The sequence below is a fragment of the Chenopodium album genome, chromosome 19, assembly GCF_948465745.1.
Source record: "Chenopodium album chromosome 19, dcCheAlbu1.1, whole genome shotgun sequence".
Lineage (NCBI taxonomy): Eukaryota > Viridiplantae > Streptophyta > Magnoliopsida > Caryophyllales > Amaranthaceae > Chenopodium > Chenopodium album.
The window spans coordinates 1137697-1151981 of record NC_137852.1 but is presented as its reverse complement, the minus strand read 5'-3'; the positions used below and the strand labels follow the sequence as shown (position 1 = coordinate 1151981).

At 36.3% G+C, this 14285-nt stretch overlaps 1 protein-coding gene across 1 annotated transcript; it reads right to left on the bottom strand.

Annotated features, from left to right (window-relative positions):
* Positions 1 to 2152: 2152 nt before the first annotated feature.
* On the bottom strand, positions 2153 to 9693 carry LOC145595279 (uncharacterized). Its single transcript, XM_081651664.1, has 4 exons — positions 9129 to 9693; positions 8093 to 8269; positions 6497 to 6910; positions 2153 to 3190 (listed from the first exon to the last, which is right to left on the bottom strand). The coding sequence occupies exons 1-4, from the start codon at positions 9456 to 9458 to the stop codon at positions 2291 to 2293; spliced, it is 1821 nt and encodes a 606-aa protein (XP_081507790.1). The 5' UTR covers positions 9459 to 9693; the 3' UTR covers positions 2153 to 2290.
* Positions 9694 to 14285: the final 4592 nt, after the last annotated feature.

Genomic DNA, 14285 nt, shown 5'->3' with positions numbered 1-14285 from the left:
GGTATCCCACGAAGGTATGTAGACCTAGTTAAGGATATGTATCGGGATGTGTCAACAAATGTGAGGACATGCGGAGGGTTGACAAAAGATTTCCCTATTACAATCGGATTGCATCAAGGGTCTGCATTAAGCCCTTTTCTTTTTGCAACGGTTCTAGATGAATTAACTAGACCAATTCAAGATGAGGTTCCATGGTGTATGCTGTTCGCAGATGATATCGTTTTGGTGGATGAGACTAAGGATGGGGTTAATGTCAAGTTGGAGCAATGGAGGCAAAGGTTGGAATCTAGAGGGTTTAAGCTAAGTCGGAGTAAGACTGAATATTTGGTATGTCGTTTTGGCACTCAGAGGGGGACAAGCAATGAAGTGGTGAGTTTGGATGGAAAGGATTTGACCATGAGTGAATGTTTTAAGTACCTAGGGTCGATCATCCAGAAGAATGGTGACATTGATCAAGACGTGACCCACAGGATTAAGTCAGGGTGGCTTAAATGGAGAGCGGCCACGGGAGTGTTATGCGACCGCAGCATTCCCTTAAAGTTGAAGGGAAAATTCTACAGGACTGCCATAAGACCAGTGTTGCTCTATGGTACAGAATGTTGGGCTTCTAAGAAAGAGCATATTAAAAAGATGGAGGTTACGGAAATGCGCATGTTAAGGTGGATGTGTGGAAACACTTTAAGAGATAGAATCAGAAATGAGGTTATTCGCAAGAAAGTAGGTGTGGCGGGCATTGTAGATAAATTAAGGGAAAATCGTCTGCGTTGGTTTGGACATGTAAGACGGAGACCCGAGGGTGCACCGGTGCGAAGAGTGGAAGAGTGGGACCATGGAGGGATTAAACGAGGAAGAGGGAGACCAAAGATGACTTGGTTGGAAGGAGTGAGGAAGGATATGAAGTGCATGGATTTACGTGAGGATGAAGTTTTGGATCGTAAGGGATGGAGGAGAAAGATTTATGTTGATGACTACACGGAATAATCAAATTTGGTTCATGTTAGCCGACCCCACTTTTGGGATTAAGGCTTTGATTGATTGATTGATTGATTGATATACATTTTCGTATTTTGTATCTAAAAACTCAGCTGAAAGTTGAATGTTTTAGACTATTGTTATAGACGTACAAATGTGATCAGATTCCATTAGATTTGACTAATCTAGATTTGAACTAGAAGACACTCCATGGTTTGAAACAGAGGCCTCTGGCTAAATTGGAAAAATCTCGTTCGAGTTGATTCAATCACTTGGTGAACATTAGACCATATAATTCATTGATATGTTTGATTATACATTCTGATTTTTAAAGACGTGTGATGAATAAGAGTGCCAGGTGGTGGATATTATTTGTAGCACAGAGTAAGCAAAGACAAATAATAGACTAGGTTGACTTTTTTTTTTAGGTTGTGTTCTTGTGTAGAAGAATGGGGTGTTTTGACTTGTGTGCTTGGGGTGCAAAGAGATGCCTTTTTCTAGTCTCTTAAAAAAAAAAAAAAAAAAAAAAAAAAAAAAAATTGAATTAGTTTTTTTTTTCCAAGGTAAATTTGAAGGTGGCCCAAAGTTCAACTTTTGATATTTGGAATAGACTAGCCAATGTTATTAAAAGGGTTTAAAATTCTATAAAAATCTAAAGTATATGTTAAAAAATTATTAAATAATAAAAAAATGAAGCAAATATATGGTCAGGGAAATTTGTCTAGTTAACAAGTAAAAATGGTGGATAACATCTCAAAAGTGGACAATATAATGACCCACCACAACCACCAACATAACATAAACATAACATTATTGGTCCCTCAAAGTGCCTTTGATCAGTCACACACACATCATTTTGTTGAGGATGAATTTATTAACTTGAGGCAAGGCAAGGTATAATGTGGGTTGAAGGTTAATCTGCTATTATAAAGTGAAACAACATCAGTAAAAGTTTCATTAGCTTAATCTATTGACTTTTGCTCCCTTTCTTTTCCCTAATCGGTGGCTGTTGAAGAGTGAGGATTTATAACAAGTGTGTTAAGTACCTAACATGTTAGTTATTTAAAGTTTCTTAATATTTATAATTTGTATCTTGAATTACAGTATATATATATCGTAAGAGAAATCTATGTTTAGGGTTGAAGGGAGTAATTTTATTTTTTTATTCTCGATATTATGGACAAAACTTTTCAATTAATTGAAAAATGGTCACAATTGAACTTCTCACCAGCACACCCAAGAAGTTTTCTTGCCCTAAGCTAAGTTTCTAACCAAAAACATAGTAATAAAAACAACTATACACAATTAAAACTATAGTCTAAATCTGTACATATTCATTATCACCAAGTAAGTGAGGCTCAGTATCAGGAGAGGCTGTAATAGAAGTATTAGCAGTAGAAGCAGCAGAAGAATTGTTAGAACTCAAATGAAAATCAATCTGCAACCTCTTATACAATGCAAACACATCAACTGTTTTACCCTTTGCCTCTTCTTCTTTCAGCTCTCTCAGCGGAATTGCGGCCAAAAACCTCTTCATGTACTCCCTACAACACTCCTTTCCTCTACAAATCACCTTATCTTCGCCTTTCTCCTCCTCGTTCTTCTCGAGCATCAATGTTGAATCATCAAATTTTAGGACATATGCTTGGTTGCACCCTTCATAAAGTCGCTCTCCTAGGGAGTCAATGATGTAGTTCGCGTTAGCCTCAACCTTTAGTATAAAGAAATGCTCATTCCACCTTACAATATAAACTCTTGGCTCTAACTCATGTACGTCTGTATTGATTTCTTTCCAAATTTCATCGAAGGAAGCAGCGTCTTTTAGATGGTCAAATTCATCCGAATAGAAGAACCCAAAGCGAGAATTGTTCCAAAGGACAGCAAGGGGTCGAAGTTCAGCACTTATGATGGTTTCAAGATCAAAATGGCGGTCAGGGTTATTTGACTCATCATTGCAAAGCTTTCTCCATTCGGAGGAGCCCTCAGTGATGAGGCGATCAAACACCGGTCCTGTCAACGACATGACTCTGTTGAGTTGGAGCCAGTGGGCGATGATTGCCACAATTGCAGCGCAGGCACTCTCCCCTGCTGCCTTCTCACTACGTTGGTCAAATGAGGCGAAAAACACAATGGCTTTGAGCTTTGTTTTCCCATCTCTGCTCACCAATTTCCTTTCTTCCCAACTGCTAGGATTACAAGACTTCTCAACATCAGCATCCTGTAAAATGATTGTGCATAGATAAGTTTATAGATTGCTCATATAACTGCAAAATAATTTTAGTGTAGCATTATTGACTCAAAAAGTCACAAATATGTTATTGCATCAAGAATCCGCATCAACAATTCAACATACTCGCAATAGCAAAGATTTTTTTAAATGTATCACTTAGAAATCAATAAGTTTAAATAAACAGCCAAATAAATTTTAATAATGAACTTCGTATATACATAATTCATACAGGATTAATATGTTTTGATAATGAAATTTTAAGATAAAAAGGGAAAATAAATTCTAAGTCTTTTTATATCGACGATTCGCTAAGGCTAATGGAAAAATAAATTCTAAGTCTTTTTATATCGACGATTCGCTAAGGCTAATGGAGTTGGATGGTTTCACATCAAAGATGGTGCTAGTGGTATAACATACACTAATATAGAAGGATGTCTATATAAAGACTATGATTCCAAATGTTCAAAAACATGATGTTGTATAAATTATTGCATATCCATGGAATTATGAACCCTACCCTCCACTCAAAGAAAAATAAACATCAAAATAATTAACAATGAAAAAGGAAATGTGGGATCCATAAAAGACCCCATAATCTTAAAAAAGAGGAAGCATGATTCTCCCTAAAAACTGGATTGTATTGCCAACCTTTGTGTTCTTTGACATCTTATATGCTATGCCCTTTTACAAAAACAAAATTCTTGGGACCCATCTACATTGTTGTTTGTGCGTTTTTATTTTCTTTTTAGCATTGATGGGGCCCTCTCTCTATTACAGTAGCATTTTCACTCTTGTTGTATGCACTTTGATTTTAATGGCCCTAAAATGTCTTTGAAAGTCTGAATTTTGACTCCTTAAGTCCTCATTAGGTTTATTTTTAGGAGAAAGACATTTTCCTTAAAATGGAGTAATAATTAGTAAAAGGCTTTTCTTGTAGATATAATGATTAATGACATGCAACTATATATTGTTGCTACAAACCTTATACTACCTCCTCCGTTAACAGTTATTTGCAACGAAAGGGACATGCGCGGACTCCTAGGCAAAAGTTTTAAAACAAGATTATTGAAATATAAGGGTATGTACTTAAGCACTAATCCAATTAAAAATAAACCACTCTTTCCTTAAAAAAAAAATAATAAAAAAAAAAAAAAAAACCACAAATAATCAGAACCACCAAACCCAACACCGAAAACCACCACCACCGAACCCACCCAACCCACCGACAACCCAAAACCCACCGAAAACCACCAACACCTACGAACCCACCGACAACCACCACCAAAAACCACCAAAATGCGCCAACAAACACTACCCGATCGAAACCCAACACCACACCCACCCTCGAAAATCAACGCCGCCTCCCACCCTCGAAAATCAACCACCACGCCGCCCCTAGAACCCACTACCCGATCGAAACCCACAAAACCACCTTCCACGAAACCCACAAAACCACCACACCCATGACACCACCTTCCACGAAGCTCGTGCCACCCACAACCCAGTGGCGTATCCAGGAATTCCGAACTGTGGGTTCGGAATCTTAAAAAACAAACGATGCTCATATATTAATTAAATATTCAATATATAAGTTCAAATTTTTTATTACAAATGGATGGATTTAACAGTTACAAAATAATTAATAAAAAAAAAACCCTACAAAAGAATTCTTCGAGTTTTATACTTTGAAAGCGTGCTAAAACATTACTACTTCTATAAATGATAAATCTATAATTATTTTGCAAAAAATGAATATTACACGAAAAACAAAAATCCCAAGTCCCCAATAAACACAAATTTGACAATGAAATTTTTTTCTAATTATCAATTAAAAGACCAAGTAAAAATTTTAAATTCTAAGTTTCTAAATTCAATTTGTATGTCAACAATATATCAAAACTAATTAAACAAATCAATAAATAATCTAATTATCACTAATTTACAAACAAATAAAGATTAAGAATTAAGAGGAGTAGAGGAATAAGGAGACTGTTGAAACTAATACGTACTAAAGGATAAAAACAATAATAATATTAGATAAGTATGAAGCAAGTAAAATAAAGAACTCATAATATTTCTTCATGCTTAATTCACTAAATACAAGAGTCATATATGTAGGCTAACAAACATCAAATAATAAGCTACAAAACTGAAAGTATAATGCCATGATTAAACCCACTAAATAAACTCATTAACTTCTAAATTCATTTGACTCTCTAACTTAACAAAATGACCAACATACTCCTCCTAAAATTATTGAACCAACTATGGACTAACTCATGAAGAACAACGGAAGAAATCGAAAGGGGAAAAAAAAAAAAAAAAAAAAAAAAAACAAAGCAAAATAATGAGGGTGGTTGGTTTCGAACCCATAATCAAGAGGAGCCTCACTACTCAATTAGTCACTCACTTACCAATGTGCCAGAGTTACATATTTGTTTATTTACTTCACAAAAATTTGTTTTAACCTTATTTTTTTTCTTTTTTTTTTTAAAAAAAAAAATATCAAAACTTATAATTTTTTTTCAAAAAATCTTGGGGTTCAATGAACCCCCTTGAACCCCCCCTAGATCCGCCCATGCCACAACCACCACACCAACGAAACCCACGGGAGACCACCTCCAGATCTGGACAGAAGATGGGAAGATGAAGGAGGAGTGAGAATTTGATGATGGAGGAGAGAGAAATTTGATGAATAAGATGAATGTTGAGATTTGATATTTTTTTTTGAAAAAAGATCTGATTTTTTTTGTAAGATTAGATGATTAAGTTAGGGTTATAAACTTATAATAGTATATGGTTAGTGAAATAATTAAAGGAGTAAGTTGGTTAAGTAAGGACAGTTTGGTCATTTTATACAACAAAACTTACTAAAAGAGGCAAAAAAAAACATTTGTTGCAAATAATTGGTAGCTTCCGTTTATGGCAAATGTTGCAAATAACTGTTAACGGAGGTAGTATTTTACTGTAAGTTTTTGTCCATTATTATTTTTTTATTTTTTAACAGCCAATTATTAAAGTCCCTTCTACCTTTCTTTCACAAAAGAGTAGATGATTAATATAGATAGTGCATATGCAATTAAGCATCATGCAATACAAAAGCTAAATTAATACGCAAGTCAACGCTTGAGAGTATAGGGGTAGATTAGGGAATCCCCGTACTCTCAAGTAATGTAAGTAAGGTCATAAGGCCAGTGAATCCCAAAACTTCACCAAGCTAGTTTGGTTCGTAAGTAGTCATATATTAATTAAGGTTATATAATACGTTGTAAATTTAAGAAAAGGTATACATACCACACTAGAGTCAGCCTTCTGATCAACTTTCTTCATGGATTTTCTTCTCTTCCATATCCAAAACCCTCCTTTCTTCACCAAGTCCAACTGAGTCTCCGAGCTCAGCGAGCTCTTCGACTCAGTCATGGAGTTATTTGACTCATCGCCTTTGCTGCTAGATGCTACAACCACGTACTCACTCTCAGAGTTGAATGTAGTTGCTGAAGACTCTCCCGAGTTCTTCAAACTGAACTGTTTCCCAAATAGCCTAGGCTTGTTTTTCTTAGCCTTATCTTGTGTTAATGAAGCCCCTTGACTATTAACTCTCCTTAACAAACTCGCCGTGTCACCCGAGTTTTGTACGATTCCGAAGGAGTCGTGAGATAATGTACGCGAGTGAGAGGTGTTTTTCATCTCTATGAAGCTCACAACTACCTGCATTAGTCCAATATTGCATATACCAGGTTAGTTTCCGCTGAGGAGAATTCGTCATGCATAATTTCAATCATTAATACTTGTCCTTAAATCAAAAGTTGTCGTTTTTTCTTAAAAATACTCATATTCATAAACAATGGAAAGCTATTCGTAATTATCAAGTACTCAAAGCATATCGTTTTAGTTCAGACTGTGTAGCAACCTAGCATAGTTCAAAAAAAAATGTCTAGGCAAAGACGTTACCAATTAAAATAAGGTTATGTATGACATTTTCACATTATAGTTACAAAGAAAGTACATAGTTTGACATGTACGAAGTACTTGTATATGACAAATTTCAATGTACTTTGATGAGTAAAGTCAACCTTTAAAGATAATCAAATAATTTGAGGTAGAACAACAATAATTTAATGTTCTGCCTTTTTCTCTTCCTCAAGAGACGTGTAACTTTTTGGTTTATTTTTGGTCGTTTAATCGTCTTGGTTTCTAGACACGGATTATAAAACTATAATGTTAATTTTGTATTTGACTCACCAACAAAATAAAGATGATTACATAATCAAATTGGCTTATTAAAGTATTTTTATTCGATTAATAGCACAAGGATATACTCCGAATTATATATATATGAATAAAACAAACACATTGGTATCACGATATATTATAAGTTTATAACAATGTTTGACAAGAAAGTTATATAATAACTTAAGGGAGAAGATGTTGATTGAGTACAAAGAATTCGTCAATTGAGGTTGGCTTCTTGCAATGGAAATCATTGACCAGACAACTACGATCACATGAAATTATACTAAATCTAAAATAATGGTATACTATACAGAATCTATGCTAACCTTTTTCCTTCATTCTTGTCTTTCTTAAGTTATTTTTGGGTTGAAATTCTTTTTCATCAAGTCTTTTCTATGATTATAACAAAATGAAAAGTTCTCAACAATAATCTTAATGGTACTTGTAAGATTCTGATTCCACTTTAAGTTAACGTTCACTCTATCGGTATTCAATTGTCACATTACTAATTTTAGGCAAAACGAACATATGAGCATTCGATTCTCCAACTTTTACATGTATAAGCCATTTCGAGCAAGATAAAGCATATCATTAGTTATCATTAATACTTTGTATGATAAAAGGCAAACTAAGAAAAATGATGATAATGTTGCTTACTTGAAGAGAAGTTTCCATGGAAACTTCATCCAACTCTAAAGAAATGGGTAAATTTTGCTGAATTTGCGCCTCCTTATTTGAAGCTAATAATTCTCCTAAATTTAATTTTGTCTTCCCTATTACTTGCATTTTACCGCTTGATGATGTTAATGATGATGACGTTTCTTCACTCTTCCCCTGTAAAATTAGCAAGGTAAAATAATTATATCATTCAACATTCATAATTACGTCAAATTAAGGGCCTGTTCATATTTACTGAATTGAGCTGAACTGAACTGATTGGAGCTGAACTGAACTGAACTAATTGGAACTGAACTGAACTGAACTGAATTGAGCTGAAATGAATATTTTATGTGAGAGGGAAATTAAGAGCTGAACTGAACTGAACTGATTGGAACTGAACTGAATTGAGCTGAAATGAATATTTTATGTGAGAGGGAAATTAAGAGCTGAACTGAACTGAACTGATTGGAACTGAACTGAACTGAACTGAACTGATTGGAGCTGAACTGAACTGAAATTAAGTAAATGTGAACAGGCCCTAACACAACAACGAAATTGTAATTAATTATCAAAATACTAAGTACGGAGTATATGCTATGATGCTTTTTAAGGTCAGGAAAGTAATTTTAATACTCCGTATAAAAATAAAATCTAGGAAAATCTTTCCAACTAAAATTGGAGGATAAAAACAAACTAACATCCACAAAAATGATTCCACCCCTTTTTCTCATATAAACAAGAATCCAATTTTATACTTGCATACACATAAACATGGTTAACTAAGGCAGTTGAGAAAGAGTAAAAAAGTATTCGTAAACATTTCGTGACAAAACTTGCATATAAGTATACAACCAGTGTATTGTATTGGAACATTAAGCTAAGTAACCCTGAAAATGTAAACATCTAAATTTACGAAAATTAAAAATGTAAACTCACCAAAATAGTTATATACGGAGTAAAATGATCATAACACATGAAACTGTCAGATAATTAATTATGTTCATTAAAAAAACAGAGTTACTCAAAAACTTACCGAAAGTATGTGGAATGAAACAATCCAAGGAGCAAATGAAGTGGGGTCCTTAGAATTAATTGAAAAACTGCAAGTATGATCAAATTCATTGCTCCATTCAATGGGTTCACCCACTTTCAGAAGCTCAATTTCATTGGAAAATACACTTCGATTTTGATGAGATTTCTTGTATAATGAAGAAAATCCAGACTTTTGAGCTCCTTCCCAAATCACTTCAATTGCCATTTTTATACTTTCTTTTTCTAGAATTGGTAATCCTTCAAGCTTAAACCCCTTCAATTTTACTTGGAATTTCTTTGTTGTTGATCCTTTTCCTGACCAAATTGCCATCTTTTCAATCCAAATTGTTCAAAAATAGAGGAAGAAAAACAGAGGAAAATGCTCTGTTTTTTGTTTTGTTTTTGGTAGAAAATGGTGTAATTTATGCAAAGAAAGATTGAGTCTTTATGTAATTTTTTTGGGGGGAAAATGTTGGAATTGGAAAAATTAATGAAGAAATTTCGGAAATGATGATGAAAATGGTGGATTAGTGAAGAAGTTTGTGGAGAATTAAAAAAGATGAATGAAGAAAAAGGATTCTGAATTTGGGGGTAGGATTTAGTCTAAGAAAGCTATTAATATAATTTATTACATTCTCATGTCATTAGGTTGAATAGTTTTAGAGGGAAAAGGGACTTTTTTTTTTTTTTTTTTTTTTTTTTTTTTGACAAAGATCAACTCGAAAAAAAAAAAACTAAAACTGATAACTAACTAACTGGCGTTTCCTAGCCGAAGTAGCAAGATTATGAGCAGGACGGACAATATCCCGAGAGACCTTCTGCAGTAAACAAACTTGAAAGGAGGGGAGGATGTTGCGAATCTGATGCTGAATCCAAACAGTAGAGATATCCTTAGATTGGTGTCGAAGAGCACAAACAGAGAGCATACAGTCGGTATAGATCAGAAGACGACCGAAACCTCGGCGAATAGCCATACGCATACCAAATAGACAAGCAAGCAATTCTGCCTGGAAGGCGGAAAGAGTGAAACAAGCACGAGCAGCTCCACCTAAGCTTGCATCATCCTGCAAAGAACAAAAGTACCAACCAATACCAGCTCTACAATCCCGAGAATCCCAAGCACCATCCACAATAAGGCCAACAGTCGGGGAAATACTGGCATTCCCAACAAGATAAAGAGAGTGAACTTGGGGACCAAACCCAGGGGGAGGAGAGTTAACCAAAGGGGGAAAATCTCTAACAACCGAACTCCGCTGAGCCCAATTCTGAGCAACTTGAAACACTAAATGCGGAGAACAAGTCATGTTATTGAAGCGAACCTCATTGCGACAAACCCATAGAGCCCAGGTAAATGATATAATCGAGTCTAGACCTTCCCAATACTTTAAGGAAATAACAGTAGACACCAAGGAGACGAACCAGCGCCTGAAAGGAACATCAAGAGCTGGAACTGTAATCCCCAGAGGACCACAAAGCCAAAGCCTCGAGGAAAAAGAACAATGAAGGAAGAGGTGGTCAATCGACTCCGGAGCTAACTGACAGAAAGAACAAGAAGGATCTATTGGGAGACCTTTCCTTCTTAATAGGTCCGCAATAGGGAGAGCGTCGTGAAGGATCCTCCATAAGAAAATCTTCCATTTAGGAAGAATAGGTAAGCCCAGACTTTATTCCATAAGAAGGAGGGTTGCCAGAGGAAGAACTCACTGAGGATTGAACTAACTGGGCATAAGCTGACTTAGAAGAGAAAATCCCGTCCTTAGTGTACTTCCAGTAAACGAAATCATCCATCAATTGCGGAGGACGCTCAAGACTAAGAATCTTGGAAGTTATAGGAGGAGGGAAAAGGATATGAACTAAAGTAGAATCCCAATCATTAGAGGTGGGATCCAAAAGAGAGGACACCAGAGTCGGCTGAACCGATCCAGCAAGAGAAACCTTAAAGTGAACCTGAGTATCAGGTACCCAAGGATCCTGAAGAATACGAACCTGTGAACCATTTCCAATTTTCCAGCTAAGGCCCGGTGTTAAAGTCTGAAGACCATGAAGAACACTACGACAACCCCAGGATGGACGGAGAACACGACCTTCAGAATGAAGATACAGCAGAGAGGGATATTTGGCACGAAGGACCCGAGACACCAGGAGCTGTGGATTTCGAATGATACGCCACGCTTGTCTCGCCAGAAGAGCAGAATTAAAAAGACCCAGATGTCGAATACCCAAACAACCTATTCCTTTGGGTGTGAACAAAAGAGAAGAAGGGGCGAGAGCCAAACCTCTAGAATGGTTACCCGACTTCCACCAAAATCTAACCAGCAAATTATTAATTTTATCTGTGATGGAAGAGGGAATCTTGAACACAGAAAGGACATGGTTGAGAGAAGCAACCAGAACAGAGTTAATAACTACCAATTTAGCTGCTGCCGAAAGATGTAAAGGAGCCAAATTCGACAGACGAGTGGCAATTTTATCCACAAGAGGGCGAAAAACTTTACATTTACTTCTTTCCATGTCCACAGGAAGACCCAAATAAGTGCCCAAAGAAGGGAGAGGTTGAAGCTGGAGAGAGGAAGCTAAGAAGTCCCGATAGTCCTCCGGAACATTGGGACTAAAACGAACAAAAGATTTTTGCAAATTAACCATCTGACCAGACACATGACAGAACTGATGCACGACATGGAGAACGTTGGAGCAGGTCTGAGGAGAAGGTTGAAAAAACAACAAGGCATCATCAGCAAAAAAGAGATGAATTATCGAAGGAGCATACCGAGAAACCTTAATTCCCTTGAAAAGAGACTCTCTTTCTGCTTGACGAATCATAGCTGAGAAGATTTCCATACATAGAACAAACAAATATGAGGAAAGAGGATCCCCCTGACGAAGACCACACGAAGGTCTGAAGACCCTTGTCGGATTACCATTAACAAGAATTTGATAGGAGACAGTAGACACGCATTGTTTAATGATATGAATCCAATACGGTGGAAAACCGTAGTGATCAAGAACCTGCCACAAAAACTGCCAGTTGACTCTATCATAGGCCTTGTTCATGTCTAGCTTAAGAGCAGCCGACATAGAACGTCCGCGAGAATGGCTCAAAAAAGAGAGAACTTCATGAGCTAAAAGGCTGTTATCCGACATCAGACGACCAGGAACAAAAGCATAACGGGTCTAAGGAACGTCCGCGGGAAAAGGGACTTGTTTACTTGGTATTTTGGTAACGGGCCTAAGGAAAACAACTCGTGAGAACAATTTTTTTTTTTTTTTTTTTTCTTCGTATTTTTAAATTTCGGTCTTCTCAACCATCATTTTCTTTTCTTTTTGTTATTTTTTTGCCTTTTTTTTTTCCTTAGGATAAGAGTTGGATTTAGCAATTGCCGCATATAATAACTTCCGATTATATCATAAAATAATCGCGTATTGGAGCACTTTTGTCGGCAATATTTTATATACAAACGGGTGTTTACATAATACAGAAAATATGTGGTATTTGCATCATGTATACCTTGTGATTTCCACCCAAAAAAAAAAAAATTAATACCTTGTAATAAAGTACAAGTATTGTACGGCGAAGGTCCTCTATTTTTGCAAGCTGATGGTTTGGGACTTTGGGCAAAGGGGGATCAATGATGTACGAATTGACATTTTAATCTACTCAAGTACTCCCTCCGTTTTCAAATACTTGCTCCATTTCTATTTTTTGCACTATTCATTCATCTTACTTTGACTAACGTTTGTGATTTCTACATAAGAAAAAATATAGTCGTGTGGGTACTTGTTAAAATCGTCTCAATTAATAGATTATTAATTTTCAATTGTTAGAATTTATATATATTAATAATTAAAGATATAATTGATCGAAAATTTGCATCGACATACGTGTCCAAGAGAAATGGAGCAAGTATTTAAAAACGGAGGGAGTATATTAAAAGATATTATACGGTTAGGTATCCTGAAAATAATGTTTACTAAATACACGCAATCCTTTCCCTAATGTCCTAACAATACACTTTGCATTATATACTTCGTATCTATTTGTGCAAGTATATTCATGTATATCTTCCTTAATTATTTTAACGTATTATATGTAGGTCTATGGGACCAAGCAAAGCTTTAAAGCCTGTTCACATTTACTTAATTTCAGTTCAGTTCAGCTTCAATCAGTTCAGTTCAGCTCTTAATTTCCCTCTCTCATAAAATATTCATTTCAGCTCAATTAAGTTCAGTTCAATTCAGCTCCAATCAGTTCAGTTCAGCTCCAGTCAGTTTAGTTCAGTAAATGTGAACAGGCCCTTAGTCTAGTGATAAGGTTATATCTCCCAACCTAGAGGTTGTGGGATCAAAGTTTCAAACCCGCATTTTGGAGTGAGGATTTCCTTACCTTTACCCCCCTTCACCCATCCGCTCCCAAAGTGCATAGTTCGCTAACCCCAGCTGGGGGACATGTGAGAGATTTCGGCCCGATAAGACATTTTCCTTACCAACCAATCAATCAATCAAAGCCTTAATCCCAAAAGTGGGGTCGGCTAACATGAACCAAATTTGATTATTCCGTGTAGTCATCAACATAAATCTTTCTCCTCCATCCCTTACGATCCAAAACTTCATCCTCACGTAAATCCATGCACTTCATATCCTTCCTCACTCCTTCCAACCAAGTCATCTTTGGTCTCCCTCTTCCTCGTTTAATCCCTCCATGGTCCCACTCTTCCACTCTTCGCACCGGTGCACCCTCGGGTCTCCGTCTTACATGTCCAAACCAACGCAGACGATTTTCCCTTAATTTATCTACAATGCCCGCCACACCTACTTTCTTGCGAATAACCTCATTTCTGATTCTATCTCTTAAAGTGTTTCCACACATCCACCTTAACATGCGCATTTCCGTAACCTCCATCTTTTTAATATGCTCTTTCTTAGAAGCCCAACATTCTGTACCATAGAGCAACACTGGTCTTATGGCAGTCCTGTAGAATTTTCCCTTCAACTTTAAGGGAATGCTGCGGTCGCATAACACTCCCGTGGCCGCTCTCCATTTAAGCCACCCTGACTTAATCCTGTGGGTCACGTCTTGATCAATGTCACCATTCTTCTGGATGATCGACCCTAGGTACTTAAAACATTCACTCATGGTCAAATCCTTTCCATCCAAACTCAC